The sequence below is a fragment of the Cariama cristata genome, unplaced genomic scaffold (genome assembly GCF_000690535.1).
Source record: "Cariama cristata isolate BGI_N322 unplaced genomic scaffold, ASM69053v1 scaffold4134, whole genome shotgun sequence".
Lineage (NCBI taxonomy): Eukaryota > Metazoa > Chordata > Aves > Cariamiformes > Cariamidae > Cariama > Cariama cristata.
In genome coordinates, this window is record NW_009611079.1 from 54,482 (window position 1) to 72,853 (window position 18,372).

The 18,372-nt window shown below is 43.1% G+C and overlaps 1 protein-coding gene across 3 annotated transcripts in view; it reads right to left on the minus strand.

Annotated features, from left to right (window-relative positions):
• SRGAP2 (SLIT-ROBO Rho GTPase activating protein 2) overlaps positions 1–18,372 on the minus strand; it is a 106,293-nt gene that overhangs the window by 47,389 nt on the left and 40,532 nt on the right. For all 3 annotated transcript variants that reach the window (XM_009698094.1, XM_009698095.1, XM_009698093.1), the window contains exon 3: positions 13,501–13,663. In XM_009698094.1, coding sequence (XP_009696396.1) covers positions 13,501–13,663 — 163 coding nt within the window. The remainder of the gene's footprint in view (positions 1–13,500; positions 13,664–18,372) is intronic.

Consider the following 18,372-nt stretch of genomic DNA (forward strand, 5'->3'; position numbering starts at 1 on the left):
TTTTAAATCAATATGGGATTTACTTCTATAGACAAAGCAATTGGCTGCTTTCTATTTTTTAAACTGCAAGGACTACACTACAATTTAAGCACATCAATACAAATCGTTCTGTCCTGGTGGAAACTTGCCGTAGTGAGCTGCCTAGTTAAACCTAAGCCTGTATGATTCATGAACTTGTTTCCTTCACTAAAAAACGTACAATGAAAAGAGGAAAAAAAAAGGTGCAGATAGACACGACTGGTCGTCAAAGCCAGCTGACACCCAAACGAGTCTGCAGTCGAGTGTCAGATTTTAAAAATATATTTACTTATTTAAACTCCCTGCTAGGTTAACAAGCAGCCAGCACTTGTATGTCGTGTGCCATGGGACTCAGCTGCTGCATGAAGAGCTGGTGCTGGCACACACGTTTGGTTTTAGCTAAATACAGGAACAGATAAGCTTCTGGTTTTCTAATAAAGACACCGGAATGTCCAAAGATGCGCATCTATAATTACCGACAGACGGCACCTCTGTATGCAAAGCCCTCTTTGAAGAGAGGTTTCTGCATGCAATATAGCTTGTATGCAAAGGAGGGCAAAGCAACTTCCATAACGAGTTCAACGGTACTATTAATCTTCACTTCATTAGAGACAGGATTTCATGCTAAAACTGTCACTGTTCACATTCTGAAGAGCTTTGCTGAGAAAAGCAGAGAAACTCAGACACGTCCAAAGGCACCCTGAGCCCGCGTTTGCGGACACAGCTCGCGGAGCACAGCAAGGTGCAGCCGTGCACTCCAGCCCTGCCACGGCACACAAACCTTAACAAATCCCCTTTTTCTACAGCAGAAGTACAAGCGATCAAGAAAAATCTCTGTATTTGTAATACAACTTACATCTTTCAGACTGCAGTTATTGAAAGAGATTAAAGCCAATAAAGTTACACTTAGACCCAAACAGATGTTTCCCTTCTTTGCCGTTGAAGACTCCAAGAAGTGATGTCCCAACCATTATCTTGTTCACCCGAACAGGCTGCTGAAATGATTTTAACTTACTGCTTCAACCCTGTTCTGTGGCACGCATTATCACGCCCAATCACCCCTTTGAAATTCCAGGAAAATCCCTATCTGTTCTGACAGGGAGCTGGTTATCATCCCTGCCTTGTAGCAAGCAGCCACATATTACAAAAATACCGGAGCTCTCGGGTTCAGAGCATTGTACAACGCACCCTTCAAGGTGAAGAAAAGAAGAGGAGGGGAAATGAGAGGGGTCAATTATCATCTATTTATAAAGCCATACATTGGGCCAAAAACACAACCAAAGAGGAAAGCCCCCTCAAAAAAAACAAAATTAAGGGTAACGGGCAATTATTTCTGCCATGAAGTGTGGTACAGCCCACCACAGGAGGAAGAGGCTTCTGAGTCAACCTTGTAAACTGGGTACCAAAATAGGGGGAAATGGGGGTGGGGAGAGAAGTATAACACAGAGCTGCCTTTGTCAGCCATCGGACAAGATGTTCCTCTCAGCCTGGTGGAAGGGAAGGAATCGTACCAGCAGCTCCGGAGAGCACAGGGAAACGCTACGGGGCCGAGGTCTATCCCCAAGGTTTTCGTTGTAGCATCTCCCCCAACGGACAGAGAGATGGGAGCACACAGAGACACCGGGATTTGTTACCTTGTCCAAACCAAAAAACCCAACCGCACACGCTACCCAGAGGGAAAGGACGGATCCATCTCCAAGTGACATTCACTGCTGGGGCGGCACGGGAGGCAGCCAGCTTCAGCAGCTTTGCTCCTATAAAATGTTTATTTAACCGGAAAAAATCCCAACAGTACTAGTATTTAATGACAGAAAACTCAGAAATGCAGTCTTAGCATTGCAGTGCAATCGCTAACGTTTTCAAACCCCTGTCTGTAATTTCATAGCTCTAATCATTCTGTGGCGCAGGAAAGAGATAAAGCACACTGAATTCCACTTTTTCTGAGATTTTATTAACATCGGCCATCCAGGTGAGTAATTGGAGAAGTCAAGGAAGAGAGCGGATGCTTATCTCTCTAATATTTCTATTCACAAAAAACCAGGCAGGCTTAAACACTCATAATCTATTAACTATGTTTTCTCCACATTTTCCCAGTAATTAGAAAGCGCAAATGCATCTACTGCTACATGTAACAAGGATAACTTTATTCAGTTTATAGATTTTCTTCATTCACTACCTACTAAGGCAGTGTTTGCCTGACTGAACCTTCATGCTCTGCATGTTAGAAGTATACAGCATCTACCCGGACAAGCAAATTTGATTGGTTCAAGATTATTTATGCCTACAAAGTTCAGGAAAAGAAAAAGATGAAGAGGTAATGCAGACAAACCCACTCTGAAACCAGCATTTCTGCCTAAGAAGTCAAGATAGAGTTAAGCCATGAGGGGAAAAAAAACAAAACAAAACATACTGATAAATTAAAAAGCAAAAAGAGAAAGATGATATAATTTAATTTTAAATTATCTTTTTATGAATACTGTCTAGTTTAGCAGTGCTCAGATTTTTCGGTGCTTCTGAGATGACAGATGTCTTATTGTAGACTATTTATGTATGTTGTAACCCCTTCGGACCAGCCTGGCATCGCGCTGCCGGCAGCACAACAGGACACACGAGCAGAAGCATCCACGGTCAGGTCCTTCGCATTTTCATACGCTCCAGTCCCCTGATCCTAACCCTGCTCCCCAGGCGGCCAGATGTGCTACTGGAAAAACAACTGTCTGACACAAATGCTGACAAAGGGGACCATCCTGCTTGTTCTGAGGAGCCTTTAATTTAAAGAAAAGAGAAAAGCTGGTGATTCCCAATCTCCCAGAAAGTTTGCAGAAACAAGATCTACCATTTTTCCATCTCTGAGAGCAGAAAAAAAGCTGAAGCTGCTGCTCACCATTGCAGTGATATGGGTCGCAAACATTTTATCACTGCCGCCTTCTCAACATTGGAGATGATTAATGAAAGTGACTGGCTGGGTCTGTTTTAAATGCCTTGAGCACTGAACTTTTCACACAGAAGGAGCTTTTCAGCAGCACGCTTCACTGTGCTGGTTAAACTGCCTGGACTGGGCCAATCATCTGCCTTTTACCCGGCTCTTTTCAGCCCGTTTGCTTATTTCTTGCATAAAATTGCTCATTCACTGTACAAACTGCTGAAGCATCAGTTATGTGAAATAAATTAAAATGAATATTTTAATGCATATTTAGGTTGAAGAATAAAAGTAGTAGTGAAATTGCCAAAACACAAAACTCTTTGTGCTTCCAAATGAGCTCTCAAGAAAGAAACTGCCAGGTTGCTGGACTGGAAAAAACCTTACATTAAGATGAAGGTAAGATAGATCACAGGTGTCATGAAAACAACAGCTACGCAATGAACACTGTCAATTTAATGCTGCTCCCCGTACTGATTCCACCGAAGAAAAAAAAAAAAAGGTTAGGAGAAAAAACCAGAGCTAGCTGACCCTGATAAGTGAAAATACACTGGAGGCAGAACGGTTAGCTTGGGAAAGTTAAAAGAAAATACCTTAGACATTAGCAAAAAAGTTGTTGCTCAAGCACTGCAGGGGGTGGTGGACCTGATACACACAGAGAACTTTTCTGAGGTCCCATGGAGTTCAAAGTGCATCCAGATTAAAGACTCCTGATCTTAACCATCACCATACAGGCATAAGAGATTTCAAGATCATGCTAGAATGTGGCGTGGAATTATGAATAAAACATGTGCCAAGGAAAAACAATCACATAGTCTCTGTAGTTGCAGACATCTCCAGGTATCAATTTCTATTTCAACATCACATACTAGATGATGTTTTTCAAGGGCAGACAGAGTTTAGAATGATTCGTTTTGTAAACAATCTCCCAGGAAAAAGCACTAAATAAAAGAAAATCTGATAAATTGTATTATTATCTATTCCTGGCTGTACCTGCAACTAGAGTCTATCTGTACAACCCTTGAACAGCCTGAGCAAGGGCTTGTGCAACAAAATCTTATCTGAGTGGCTCCAACAATAAACCATGTGTGCATGTGAGGAGGGGGTATCCCCACAAACCTTGTCTCCTCCTTTTCCCATCAGGGCTAAACACTCGTCCTCTTGATCTGGGAGATGATCTAGTTTGCCACGCATCACTAATGCTCTTAGAAGAGGGCACAGCATGGGAGCCCACCACACGCCCCAGGCTGGGGAAGGGGGAAGCCGGCTGCCAGCATCCCCTCACCTGTGCCGCTGCAGAGGCAGGCGCTGATCGGGGATAAACACAGGCTTTCCTTCCTCTGCAAATCAGCACAATTATCAACAGCACCCAAGCGAACAAGTCAGTCATTTCAGCACAGTGACAACAGTAACTGTTGCCCAGGAGAGCGAACTTGCAACCTCAGTATTTTTCTCACAAGCTGCCTTTTTCAAGTCTTTTCTTCAGCCCCAAAGAGGAAAGCAGCAGAAGAAGCTGCCCTAAGCGTGTGTGCACGCACATGCATAAACATACACGCTCACACATGCACACATACTCCTTTGTTACAACAGGGTGTCTATGCACCACGTGCAGAGCTGTAGGTTGCTGCCACCCCTCGCTGGAACATAAATTCCCAGCGCGCCGTGCCAGCTCCTCAACGGCCTCTTTGTTCCAGCCCTCCTCCCCTCCACCTCCCCTCTAATTTAATCAAGATGTTTTTGGGATCTACTGCAGCACTCTCTTGGCTGTTCCGCATTCCACCAAACATTAACGACTTCAGCTTCAAAATATTTAGGGGGGATAATAAATATGAGAGCTAAGGAATGCTGTCAACATTTTATGCCCTGGATCTCAAGCCTCAGTAACGTAGTTCCAAATCTGATAGAAAGATGGTATGGCTTCAAAACAAACATACCGTGAAGTTCAGGAGATGCTTTCTGTATAAACTCAACAACAGCAAGGGATCGGTGGGTGAATGCGAACACAAAGAGATAAGAGATTTTATCTAACACATTGCCTAAAATTATATCAGCCAGTGACAGGACAGGAACCCAAATCTGCTGATTCTGAAAACCGCTCTCTAACAGGACCATTTCTCTACATCTTTTAAAAAGGAATAATTAGATATATATATAGATGGAAAACAAACCTTAAATGTTCCAATGTTTTTTTGAATCAACAGTGGGAGCTGAGGGGCAAGTGGATTGAGTTCTTGCTGAGACCACTGAGGAAATCTGCAGAAGTGCAAGATCCTTTTTTATTCCTGTCTAAATCAAGGTTACAATACAGGGTATTTAATTGTGCATTAGTTAACATCTACTTATGAAGTTTGTTAAAGAGAAGGCTTGCCAGTTACATTTTCCAAGATAATACATGTAGCACTTAAGTAGAATTTGCTAACTGAAGTTTAGAATTCTTTATAGGTAGACTCTTGATAATGGGTTTTTTCTTTTCTCTTTCTTTTTTTTTAAGTAGGTCTGCCTTTAATTCATTTGCATGCAGAGGCAAATGTGATTTATCACCTTCATGTTCTCATCTAAACAATCAACTACCTTCACTGTATAGACTCCATCATCACCATCAGTCCAATCCATTTGTTATAAATGTATCCCTTCTTTTACAATTTCACATGACTCTCAATGAAGCCTGTAACCTACCTGAAGCCTATGCAAGTTTTATGCAAGTTTCTCCCATAACTTTTACGGATAAAGTGTTGGGCCATTATCACACTGCCCTATAGAATAGGAATTTTGTAAAGACTTCTTCTAAAGCTTCAAACTCTCCAGAATCTAAAGAAAAGCTAGGAAAACAAAATGTATGCCATATAATATACATGCATATTTGGGGTGATAGATCATCAGTTTCTAGTTTAATGATCCATTATGCATTGGTCAGTCATATTTAAATTACAGTTATATTATCTCGTTTTCTCCACCATTTCACTAGTGATTTCTTTCACCACTATGTCAGTAATAAGGAATTTTCCTTATTACAGTGAAATACTGTACTCTGAAAAGCCATTCCTACATGAAACCACGTCACACCGCTGCCTCCCATAATCTGGGCTGAAAGAGTTGCTCCTGAACAACCCTCACCCCTTTTTTCTCCTGTTTTTTGCAGAATTCTGTGCTGATCCTATTGCATCTTGGGCTTCAGGCACTCAATCCCAGCAAATCAAGCAATTTTATGGCTGAGAGCATTCATTCTTGTTGTGAAGCCAACTACATTTGCCCTCATTGAATGTACCACACGTGAAATGGGCTTCAGAAGGCGGCAAGACCTACCAGCAAGTGGAGTAGTCCTGTAAAATCCTGGAAGTAACGTTCTGTAATTCTGCTCACACTTCCAATGCTCTGCACGACAGCTTTGTGTTACCGACTTCCCCCAATACCCTTTTTCAAACTGCTGCGATGTCTCTCTAGGAAAAACCGACCGGGGGGATCACAGTTGGATGAATGACCCGGAGCGTACAAGTGCTGTTACCTTGTTCCTGGCTGACCTGAATTCACACTGCAGCAAAATAAAGCCAAGCATACTGGTGTAGTGAAGACAACGTAAGCATATAGGAAATTAGAAACAAAATGGACTACTTTCACACATTAAATAGGGCCAAATGCAGTGTATTCCTTGCCCAATCTATATGCAGAAGTGACATTTTTAGCCTGTAACATATGCAGTAGAATTACTCCAGCTGTAGCCTTCAGTATTCAGTACATCACCCTGGGCAATGGGCCCTGATCGCATCACTGTACCCGAGCGGGTACAGTGTTAGCGGCAAAACAGGAACCATCCGCTCCACTTACGGGTGGGGAGAATCGAATCTCTAACTCAGAAGCACATTTATGTACTGCTAACTCAGATAAGAGCACCGCACAAATTAGTTCACTCCCTCTCCCTTCCCCCATCCCACTTGATCTAAAAATAAGCAGGTAGGAAAACCGGGAGATTTCATTTCCCCAGTGAGAAATCAGAAAGTATCATTCCACAACAGGCCTCTGCGTCCTTTAATTTTGGGGAAAACAGTAAGAACTCAACATCACTATTTCCTGAAGCACCTAAGGCAGAGGAAGACGCAGCGGGCAAGGATGCAAGCATGAGAGCGGGGATACGGCATGTACTTACCAACCCCGCACCTCAGTGACAGTTTTACCTACTGCATTTGTATATTTGCCTGTTTACACTGCTATGGAGAAATATTTTTACAAAGGCCCAGCATTTTGGCCGGTGTACCTCTTTCATGTATGTGGCTTTTCCATGTGTGGTGTATTTTAAGATTTTTCATATTCTGGTACCAACGCAGCAATGAGACATACTGCAGCTGTAAAGTAGGTCATCTTAAGCACAGACCCCTTAAGAGAATTAATAATTCTTCTTGCTTGATTACTGCAAGGCTTCTAACCAACTCATTGTGGATTTTTCATTTCACATCAGACACCGTGCAGTGGACTAGTAGATAAACTGGTTTTTTCCATGATCAAAGGTACTAAACAGGAAGCAAATCTCAAATCCTCAGTTTTGTTTTCTTCATTCCTTACAGGGCTTTCTCCCCGTAAAGATCATAACTGAGCTTGATACACTGGTGTAAAGGAATGCTACGCTCTCAAAGCAACATTTGGAGGGCAACCACCCCTCCCTGTCCCCGCTGCTCTGTGCCGAGAGGACACATCCACCTGAACAAGCCAGAGAGCAGGGCAGGACAGGGTTACTGCCCCGAGCATCTCCAGCGAGCCTCCCAGTTAACACTGCTGCAAAGAGCCCCACCTTAAAAACCGAGCAGAAGATGTACGTTTCAAACGCCGCAGGACCAACGCTGCATGAAAGGTACAGGTCACAGCAAGGGAGGCAGATGCCGAGAAGGCACCTGGCTCCGTTCAGAGGCCCAGCTCCAGAAAGCAGCCGGCCGACAGCCACTGCCTGTCCTCAGGCCCCTCTGGGCACAGGAACCTAAACATACGCAGAAGAAATCTGCCTTTCTGCCTATGAAGGCTTTCCAGTTACTTCACAATTCTGTCACGCAAAAATCTGTCAAATTGAAAAAAATCAGTTTGTTCAGAAACTACTCAAAGTGACTGAGGCTTCTACAGTCCATTCTTTTAAAAAAGATTTTTTTTTTTTTCCTAAAATTTGAACAAGACTATCAGTCTGCTTCTAGGGAAATCTCAAAAAGACAACAGAGAAAGAGTGATTAAAGACACCAAATTAAAGAGACTGCTTCTCAAAAGTCTATACGTGTATAAATAATACCAAGGGGTCCCACTAAAAATACACGTCCGTAGGCAAGAAAACCTGATAACCATGAGAGAAACAGAAAGGTTGTACCATGCAGAGAAACCAAGGGCCATATAAAAACGACAGGGTGAGGGGGATAGAGCAAAAAGGGAGAAAAGGGGAAATCAAAACGGGAATCAGCTCAAATGGAAGAATATTTTGAGTACATACATATAAATATATAAAGGGACCATGCTGAAGGAAGATAAGCAGAAAGAAATCAAAGGACTGCTCTCCACAAAAGTAGATGGAGGAATGAAAATGAGCATGCACGAGAAGAGGCGCTGACATCAAAGCCGGATGGTCTTCCAGGAGAGGGAGAGGCGACCAGAACAGCAACGCTGGGTGGCACACGGGCTTTAAACTTCAACCTTGTATGAAACCCAGGGCTAAATCATTAACTGTTGGACAAATAAGCAAATATTACCTCCTTCCCAAGGTGCAACAATTTGTTATTAGGACAATTCCACCAGTGTCCCCCCAGTTTTATTTGCTCAAGAGATCAGTTACTTTTTTCACCATTTATCTTCCTTTTCTTTTGTAGTAGCACAGAATTGCGGACATCGTTCCTGGGGCCACCGGTGCCGCTGAAGCCAAATGCTGGATCCCCAACAACACCAATGGGATCCATTTGCAAGCCCCTTACTGACATCTTTTACTGAAATATAAAAGTGTTTCTTCAGAAGAAACTAAAAGGAAGGGCATGGTAAGAATACAGTGTTCAAAGAATACCCACGCCTTAGGTTGCAAGTTTCCAGTAAGATACAAAACCACGTTTGGTGCAAACAGCCCAGCGCCGAGACACGTCAAGGTTTTGCAGGGAGAGCTAACTGAGGAAGTAAAGAAAACGGAGAGGCAGGAAGAAAGGGGGCTGACACACACTGTACATCCAGCACCACTTCAGTGCTGCCTTTGGCAGCAAACACAGCTTCTCTTATCAGCAAAGATACCTTTGAAATGGCTGGCAAGCTTCCATCTAGCACTCAAACAAATAAGACCCTCCACATTGTAACACCGCCCTCGAGAGGGATCTCTTCATCATAAGAGACAAACAGAAAAACTGCATGAGACAAAGCCACAGACCATGCAGGCTTCCCATGACACCGCAAATCCAAACACCGCAAACATAAATCCTCTGAAAACCTGTGTGCAATGCAGGTACCACCGCTGGCATTTCAGAAGTTCACCGATTTCAAGACAGACCCATCCAAGCTTGACCGTCAGCACTGCTGTGCACTTCGTATAACTGGTCCGAGGGGTCCAAGAGTGAACACACGAGAATCTGCCTCAGCCTGAGGATTCGCCACCGCAGTCGCTGGAAGAGACAAACCCCACATCGCCACCGCTACTGATGCTCTCCCGGATAGAGAGAGCCCGGGTTTGCCCACCTCTGGCTCTGTGCTGCTCCAGCTGCAACACAGCTGGCTCCCACCCTGCTTCCCTCTGCATCTCTGCCGCCCCGAGGATGTGCTTCCTTCCCACCACAGACTTTATCACACCCGTCCAGGCCCTCCGCAGATTACAGCTGCACACTGTACTTAGATCTCTCATTTGAAAAAGCTCACCACTTCAGACAGTGCGAGATACAGCAACTCAAGAGTTTAACAACAAAAGGGACCTTAAGTACACCCTTTGTAGCCTGTCTGTCCCTCCTAGCTCGCCTGCTCAATCCCAGCATGATACCAAGCACTGATTCGAGAAAGCCCTAAATTATAAATGGCCCAAGAAAAGTATCTCATGCCTCAGGATTTTATTTCAACTGCCCTCAGCAAATGAGCATCTCTATATTGCTATCCTGTCCATACCTCATAGCATTATTTACAACCCAGTGAATAGTTCCCAAATGTAGTTACTAGAGCACCTGCAATCAGCCAGTCACGTGTAACTTTTTTAGAAAGTTTGTTCCAAACAGAAGTGTAAATACACTGTTCCTCAGACTTTCAAATAACAAAGTGTCCTTGTTTTTAACATAAGATTCCCCGTGCAGCATGAGACAAGGACAGAGAGCTCCCAAACCAGCACTAAGACTGGCAGCGCAATTCCAACAGCTACAATTTCCATTGGAAAACAGTAAAAACAAAGCTCTTGTGTTAAGTCAAACCTGAGTGCCCTAACAGCATCACAGCTAAGGCTCTTCCTCCTGCAGGCTGCATTTCATGAAACCGCAGTGCATTTTAGCTTGACTATCCTGCATGCGTTAGACCAGAGAGGAGATAGGGCGGAATCAGGGAACGAGCTGGAATGACCGCAGCGCACAAGAGGGGCAGGAAACTCAGGTCTCCAAAGTCATACAGCCAGTTCTTTCACTGACGTAGCCCGGCTAATTAGATCTGTGGAGAAGCTACACAATTTGATGAGATGTAGCACCACACTCATTCAGCTATGTCATTCTGAGCTCGTTCACATTGGGTTTTTGATTGGGACCTCCAAATTTGCCTTCCACAGCTTCATGGCAAGTTTTGCAGCATGGCACAGTAGCATTATTTTCCATGTAGCTCCTGCATAAACTACATCTGTTTCAAGATTCCTAAAAAGCACTCTGTTTTCTGAGCTGTCACATACTATGGTAGCTCTTCTCCATTAAAAAATGGGAAGGGATGTCTCAAAAGTTTCAAAAAGGATGGGAGAAGCCAAGGGGGAGAGGGAGGAGAACATTCTCTTAGATTTTCTCATCAAAAGGACTGATTTCCCTCTGGGTTAGCATGGTTTTAACTTCTGGTTAGAGGCACAAAAATGTATGCCACTCCTAAATATCTTGCCAAGTCACCTAATTATTCCCCTTCAATACCTACAGATACTGACCAGAAAGGTGTCCTGGTTTTGCCAGTGACTTGCTCAGCAACCCTGCACAGGTGACTACATCCACTGGTCCCTGTTATTTCATCCAGGAAAAGGCACCATTTGTCTGCTTATGGTCCAGCGATATGCTGAAGATTGTACTGCTCTTGGGATATACTGAGTACTAGAAGGATGCTACATAGGGGTTTTATAAAGGGATAGCATTTTTTTAAATCCATGGAATATAAATCTGATTTGCAATATTTTAACCACACACCACATCTGGTTTTTAACCCACAGTAGTTTTTGTTCCAATTCACGCTGCTTCTTGCAGCTCAGGAAGGCAAGAGATTCTAGTGAAAAAGCACAAGTAGCAGCAGATCCAAGTTCAGCCAAAATTCTCTATTTAACAGTTGCTATCTTATTCAACTATGTGACACTCTGGATAAGACAGGACGCAACTTTTGTTTTTAAGCACCCAGCACGAGTGGAATAGTAATCTAATACCTGCTTTGGCCTTCAGCCCATTTGGTATGCCTGGCAAACAGGCAGACTACAAGTAGTTGGAATTTAGTAACAAGTGCCTTTTGTTTGCACAAATTAACATGGAGTTTGCGTTTGGTCTGTGAGAAAGAAACCAGAGGGGTATTTTGTGGTTGGTCAGTTACGTGTTTGTTTTTATTCAAGTCCTATTGCCCAAAATAAAACAAAACGGGGCACAAACATGCTTATACAAGGAGCTGTAAATTAAGATGCTAGCTTCCAGCCAAACTGGCATAATATCAATTTCCATGCACTTCTTCGCCGAGGCATTTTCTCAGCCACCTTCCTCAAGCACAGCCCTTGTTGAAATTCAGTGGGGAGATTACTTATCCTTTGGAAGGATTAGAGGAATTGAAGAGTAACTGCCATTCAATAATCCCGTGTAAGTATCTAATCGACCATAATGTAATTACCAGAAAGTTTTAAAAGGTCAAAAAGGCCTTAGTGTGACGTTACTTGAAAAAGAGAAGGCTCTTCCTCTGCTTGGGCAACGTCTCAAAAAATGAAGTAAAAGAGAAGCCGAATGTAACACCTGAATATGTTTTTCATACTCCGTTGCTATCCATTAAAAAGTCAAGAAATACACAGAGGACAAGGAACACAACAGGGCACTTGTACTTATTTTCATTCTCCTATAGAAATCAGTTGCCAACACACACAAATACCTGCTGTAAAAGAGCAAACGCATCCTGCTCTCCAGGTAACACACAACAAGATGCTGCTCCTTCAAGTGCATCCTGACATGAAATACCACGCACAATATTGAGCATTGTTCACTTTCCAGCAGTCTAAACCGACTGCATTATACAGACTCTCTTTACCAGTTAAAGCAATACCGAGATGTTAAGCAGTATGTGAAAACTCTTTCCTCAAGACATTTCAAAAGACTGTCAAGACCAGAGTTGAAAAGCCAACAAGGCCTCCAATTACTGCCGACTGCACCTAAACAGATTTTATTTTTAGTCACATACTACTAACATAATGCTCTTTTGGTGTAACAACTGACACCACTAAAGGCAAAAAGACAGACATGAAAGTACGCTAGGAGTATTTTATCAAAAATGTTCCTCTTCCATTTCTCTCTCGGAGGTAATGTGATTTAGGATGAGTCTCCACAAAAGTATTTCTTAGAAAGCTCGAGTCCTTCTGCAACCCCCTTCTCCAGGCCTTGCAATAGTAGAAATAACTCTCCGAGATCATGAAACACTGCAAGGGGGTGGGGGAAGAGAAATTGCTTCCAAAGTTAGACCTGCAACGTTTTTAACATGTTAACTAGCAGATGTTACAGCAATTGACAAATCTCCGAAGAGACTTGGCATTACCATTTAATAGGAGTTTCAAAGCTTCCATATCATGTTTCTTCAACTGGAAGAACAGATTCTTAATAGAAAAATACCCTCCCACACTGTCCCACCTTTTTTTCCAGGTGGAAATCAAGGGGAGAGAAAGGGGACAAGGGTAACAAATGAGACCTCAGCTGCATTTTCTCCTTTTTCCAGAGAAGGACAATACTTCCTTTTGTTATCTAGCATGGTAGGAATTCTCCCTAATTTTTCTTTTAACTGTGGTTTCTCCTCTGTGGCAGATACAAATTTTTTTTTGAGAGAGAGCGCTGTTCCTGACTATATTCAGAGTTGAAGATCTGGAGGGTTTCTGCTTATTTAATAGAAGTTTCAAAATGCATACAAAACTGTGAGCAGGTTAAGAGAAAAAAACATGGCCTGAATTTAGACTAACAAATCTCAACTGACCACTTTTTGGAAAATCCTAAAATACTAGAAGAAGAAAATTACTGAAGAAATCAAAAGTAAGTCAAGCACAGTTATCCACAAAGAGGAAAAAGCCCCACGTGTTAGGCACAGTCAACAATAAATTGATCCACCAGAAGTAATACCTAAAACTTTGTATTTCAGAAGGGCCAAACAAAAACGCATGTGTTGTAGCACTCAGTTACCTTCTTGAACAGGCGCCCCGAATCTTCGCTGACCTGGACAAAGCGCGGGATGATGTTGTTGAGATAGATGTCACTTAGAGTGGTGTGATCCCTGCTCTCCCGCTTCACCTGATTTAGCAGGAGATTCCAGCAATTGACTGGTGATAGCACATTCTGATCCTTCCTACAAAGGACACAAAATAGAAACAAGAATTGGATAGGACTTTACCTGAAATGGACAAAATGATTCTGTTCATGACATTCTATATCTACAAATGCTAGAAACTCAGCTACAGGACATATGGATTTGCTGAGGGAGAGGAGAGCAGAGGAAGGCTATAAAATGGCTAAAGCACATACAGAAAATATGCCCTCAATTACAGACAACTACATTCACGTGGCCATGGGCTTTTGTCCCCCAACAAACAGATCAGGCAAATGCAAGCTACAGTATGCCAAATGTAGGCTCTAATTTTTTCTTTTGAATCCCAGATTTTGTGCATAAATTACAGTGCCTGAGGGAAAGCGATGGCTCCAGTGTCTGACAATAGGTTTCACAGCGCCGTCTCAGGCATTTGTGACTTAACCACAACAAAAAGATTTCAAGCACCCAGTTAGCTAAACAGCATCTCCATAGGAAACAAAATTTTATGTTTCATGTACAAGAACAATTATGTGCAAGCATCTATATCTGTCCTGAGCAAAACAGAAAGCAACATTCATGCAAGCTTTATTTTCTCATCTTTGAACTTTCTCCACCTTATTATGGCTGATTCACTCTGCACCCAGCAAATAAGCAATACAAAGGGCAAAAGGGGAGATGAGAGGAACCTCAGATTATTTGGATCAACATTTCATCCACTAAAAGGAGCAACTCATTTCTTAAGGCACCATTTCATACTAGATGAAAGCAAGGACGTTAGCATCGATTTTGCACGGTCCTCCAGCAGCCCCGCAGCCGTGTTTGGAACTGGCAGATCTAGGTGTAGTCTTAACTACATCATTTACTTCTCTCTTTTTACTTCTGTTCATCATTTGTTTACAGTACAATAATATTTATTTAGAAAAGAGCAAGTCAGATCCCTGGTGGAAAGCCAAAGCTCTTCTTGATTATTGTACCCGACTGTATCAGATTTTTTTTTTTTTCCTCTTAAAAGAAAGGAGGTTCAATTTCCATTGAAAAAGGGAATATTCTGCACTTAAAAGGACAGCAATCTCTGCTGCAAGAGATGTCTGACATTGTGAAAATGTGAAAATTAAGCCATGGTAGACTTTCATTACCCTTCTCATGACATCAACGGTTGGATTTGTAGTGCAATATGGATAATTTTAGATAAGGAATAACAGTTTGAGAACAGTTGATCTTGATGCTTTATTTCTTTTCCTTAAAAAAATGAAAAGCTCAGGAAATGACTGCAGCTTCTGATCTGGACTGCTTCAAGGTTTGGAGCGTGTGTACGTGTATAGTGGGAGAGGGTAGAAAAAAGGATTCTGGGCTTCTGGTTCTCCTGGTGTTTTGAGTAAAAAAAAAAAATAAAAAAATAAAACGTGAGAAGGCATAGATTTTACTTAGAGACAACATTTTCCTTCGTACTCTAGTGTTCTGTACTGCAGATACTGCTGATGCGCAAAACCAGATGGAATGATCAAAATGCATAACTGTACAAGGTTGAAACTGCCAGATGTTAAGCTATAGAAATCAAATAGTTGCCCCTTCATCTGCAGTTGGTGTTTGCAGCACACCGTTTGTTTTGTTAATATGCCAGAGAGCTAATTAGTAACTGTGAGACCCAGCTAACAGAATTGTGAATTGACGGGTAGTGACCAGGCTGCAGCCAGCCCTCAACAGGTACACGTGCAGGTAAGGAGCCGTACGCTCTGACTCCCGCGGAAACAGAGAGAAAAGCTGCCACCAGAAGGGAAGGTCATATATGCATTAAGGTTTTTTTTATTTAGGTGAGACAAGAAACAACACCCAGCTTTCTTCCACTGAAGAGAGGGCAGGAGGAAGAAAGGCATCTCCAGAAAGAGCTCATCCAAGCAGCAGTGCTGGGTTGGAAGTGTACAAAGCCATCTGGAGAGCCACCATCTCCACCAACAAACTGTGGTTCAGGCAGAAGACGGGAAGCAAACTAAGTAAGATCCTATCGTGGATGGTTGTAAAGAGAAGTTTATGAAGGACAGTATTAAACGATGTCAAAAGTTGGTTGGTTTGCTCCTTTACACTAATGATAGAAAAGTACGTTACACATTGACTTAATATGTAACCTCTAAAGGTGGAAGAGCTACAGCAAGTGAAAATTAATCAACTACCATAAAAAGATTGGGAATGAGGAACAGAAAGCTCAGACTCTCCACCAGCTGTTCTAGCATCACTTGTTCTAGCTGTTCAAAATCCTGCCTCAAAACCCTTAAGAGCCTGTTGCTGCTTCATCACTCTGCTGCTTCACTCTTCTCCTCAGACCAGCGCAGCCGCAGACCTGCTCTGAGCAGCCCGAAGAAATCCAGCTGCACGCAGCCTGCTAACTCGCCTTCTCAGGCTTTGTACCGCTCATCCCCACGAACTGCCAACCCAAGGGACTCAGCTGTTCTGGTCCTTAATACCTCCCATCGCATTCTGCATCTCGTTATGAATTTTTGCTGTCTACTCCACGAAGAGCACCTGCCTGTCCATGGATGCCCCCACTGAGGTATCGGTCCAAGCCCACCTTGAGCAGCCTGTGAGCAACAAGGACCAAGGGCTAAGACTAGAGACAAGAATATAGAGAGCAGCACGGTACGAGTGCCTTGCTTTCCAAACGGGAACCAGAAGAGATGCAATAGTTCACTGGACAATTCCCAGCTGTCCGGGCTGCCCTACCACAACACCCGAAGCTATTCTAAGGCAGCACATAGCACGAATACCAAGAGCCCATGGAAAGCATGGTGAGTAAAATTGCTGGTGTCTAATGGCGCCAGATGGGTTGTTGACACACTCCGTGTGGTTAGACATGAAAGGCCATCCTGCAGGAAAAAATAATCACAACCCCACATGCTTTCAATCCGCGACCGGGATTGTCACCTTGGGGTCTGCACAGTGAGCGCCGCACCCCGAGCTCAACCTCATGCAACCACAGCTCTGCGCGCCTCGAGATTTTTCATATAAATTCCTTTAATTTCTTGGTGTCTGTTGGTTTCACTAACCCCTTCAGTACCTTGTTAAAATGCTTTCGTACAGGTTCAATGTCTTCACGGCAAGGTTTTTACAGGAAGCGAGACAAAAAAAACCAAAACCCAACCCTCTCCTTCATTATTTGCTAGTGACAATTTTCCTAGCACTGGCAAAAAGCAGATAAAGGCATGTCTTAAGACAGAAATGAAACAGTAAAGGAAAGAGGCAGCTACTCGCTTCAAACCTTCCAAGTAGCCTTTAAAACTACACACGCATTAACTGCTAAAGCACCTCTTAAAACGCAGCACTTTCTGGGGTGGAACATGGCAACAGTTTTCACAACACAGAGCAGAAGTTATACAACTGTTTACAACAGACCCTTTTCTATCATAACCACAAGCAGATGGCAGAGAAGCAAATTGCGATTTTCATTAACCATTTCAATTCTTAAAAGAGCTGGCAAATACACTCTGCTTCCAGTTTCGCGTCACCATAGAGGAGGGATGAAAAAGGGAAGAAAAATATGTAATAGGGACCACTGGGTATAATCGAGAGCGAGCTCGATTTCCACAGATCCTGCAGAATGACTGGAGTGAGTATCTGTCCTTAAGAAGTAAAATTGATGAGATCAACCCAAAACTTTAGTACCTGGATATGAACTGTCCCAAAGTGTTGGCAATTTCACATTCACAACCACCATTTGACTCAGAATTCCCCCACAAGGAGAGGAGGAGGAAGAGGAAGAGGAGAAAGATGCCAAGATCCAGGTTTATTTCAAGCACTATTTATACTCATTTGAAGATCGTGTGATGATAGTGAATCTGGAGAGTTTATTTAGGTTAGCCTAAATTACACCAGATCACAGCAATCGGGGGTGTTTGGGAGCAGGAAGAGGAAGCTGTGCACAGATTTTTAAGGAACCACAAAGTATGAAGCTCTGCGGTTTCTCGGGTGTTATCTCGATCAGGTCCTGTGCAACTTCCACTTCAAAGGTTTCAGCCCGTCTCAAAAGATCAGAAGGGAAGATTGAGTCCCAAGTATCTGAAAGGTCTTAATTAAATTACTCATTCATACAAGGAACTCACAGACAATCCAAGATTTACGTGCTTTAAGGTAAACAGGAAAGAGCGACAAAGGCCAGCAACACTTAGTTGGGCATTGCAAGGTAACCCCGTTCACAGCAACAGCAGAAAAATTATCTTAAAAAACAACCTCCTCCCCCCGACACACTAGATTAAAAACAAAACCAAACAACCCACACCCACAAAGCAGGAATAGGAATATTGGGTTTCCATAAGGAGTGCAAGACAAAGGAATGAGTCAGATGAGTATGAAAATATTACTAAATGGAAAGTGAGAAACATTTAAATCAACATAAGCAGGCCACATCATCCGTGTGAACAGAAAACTTCTTCGATCATCCTTCCTTCGAACCGAGGCTTTTAAAGCAAGTCTCCTGGTGGTACATGCAAAAACTGAAGTTTCCTGTTCTACATCTCTGCCCCTCCAAATATTCGGGATTTTGGGATCTGTTTCCCAGGGGCCTGCAACAGACATTTTCAGACCTGGCACATCCCAGAACAGCCATCAAGATCCTGGGAACCGAGAAACCGATGTATCTCCCGCTCTGCGGAGCAGCCTGCCCGCACGACCTGTCCCATCTCAGCAGTGACCGGCGGGCTCAGGTCTGAGCTCCACAGGGTGCACGCTCCGCAGCATGGACCCCATGCCCAGCTCACCTA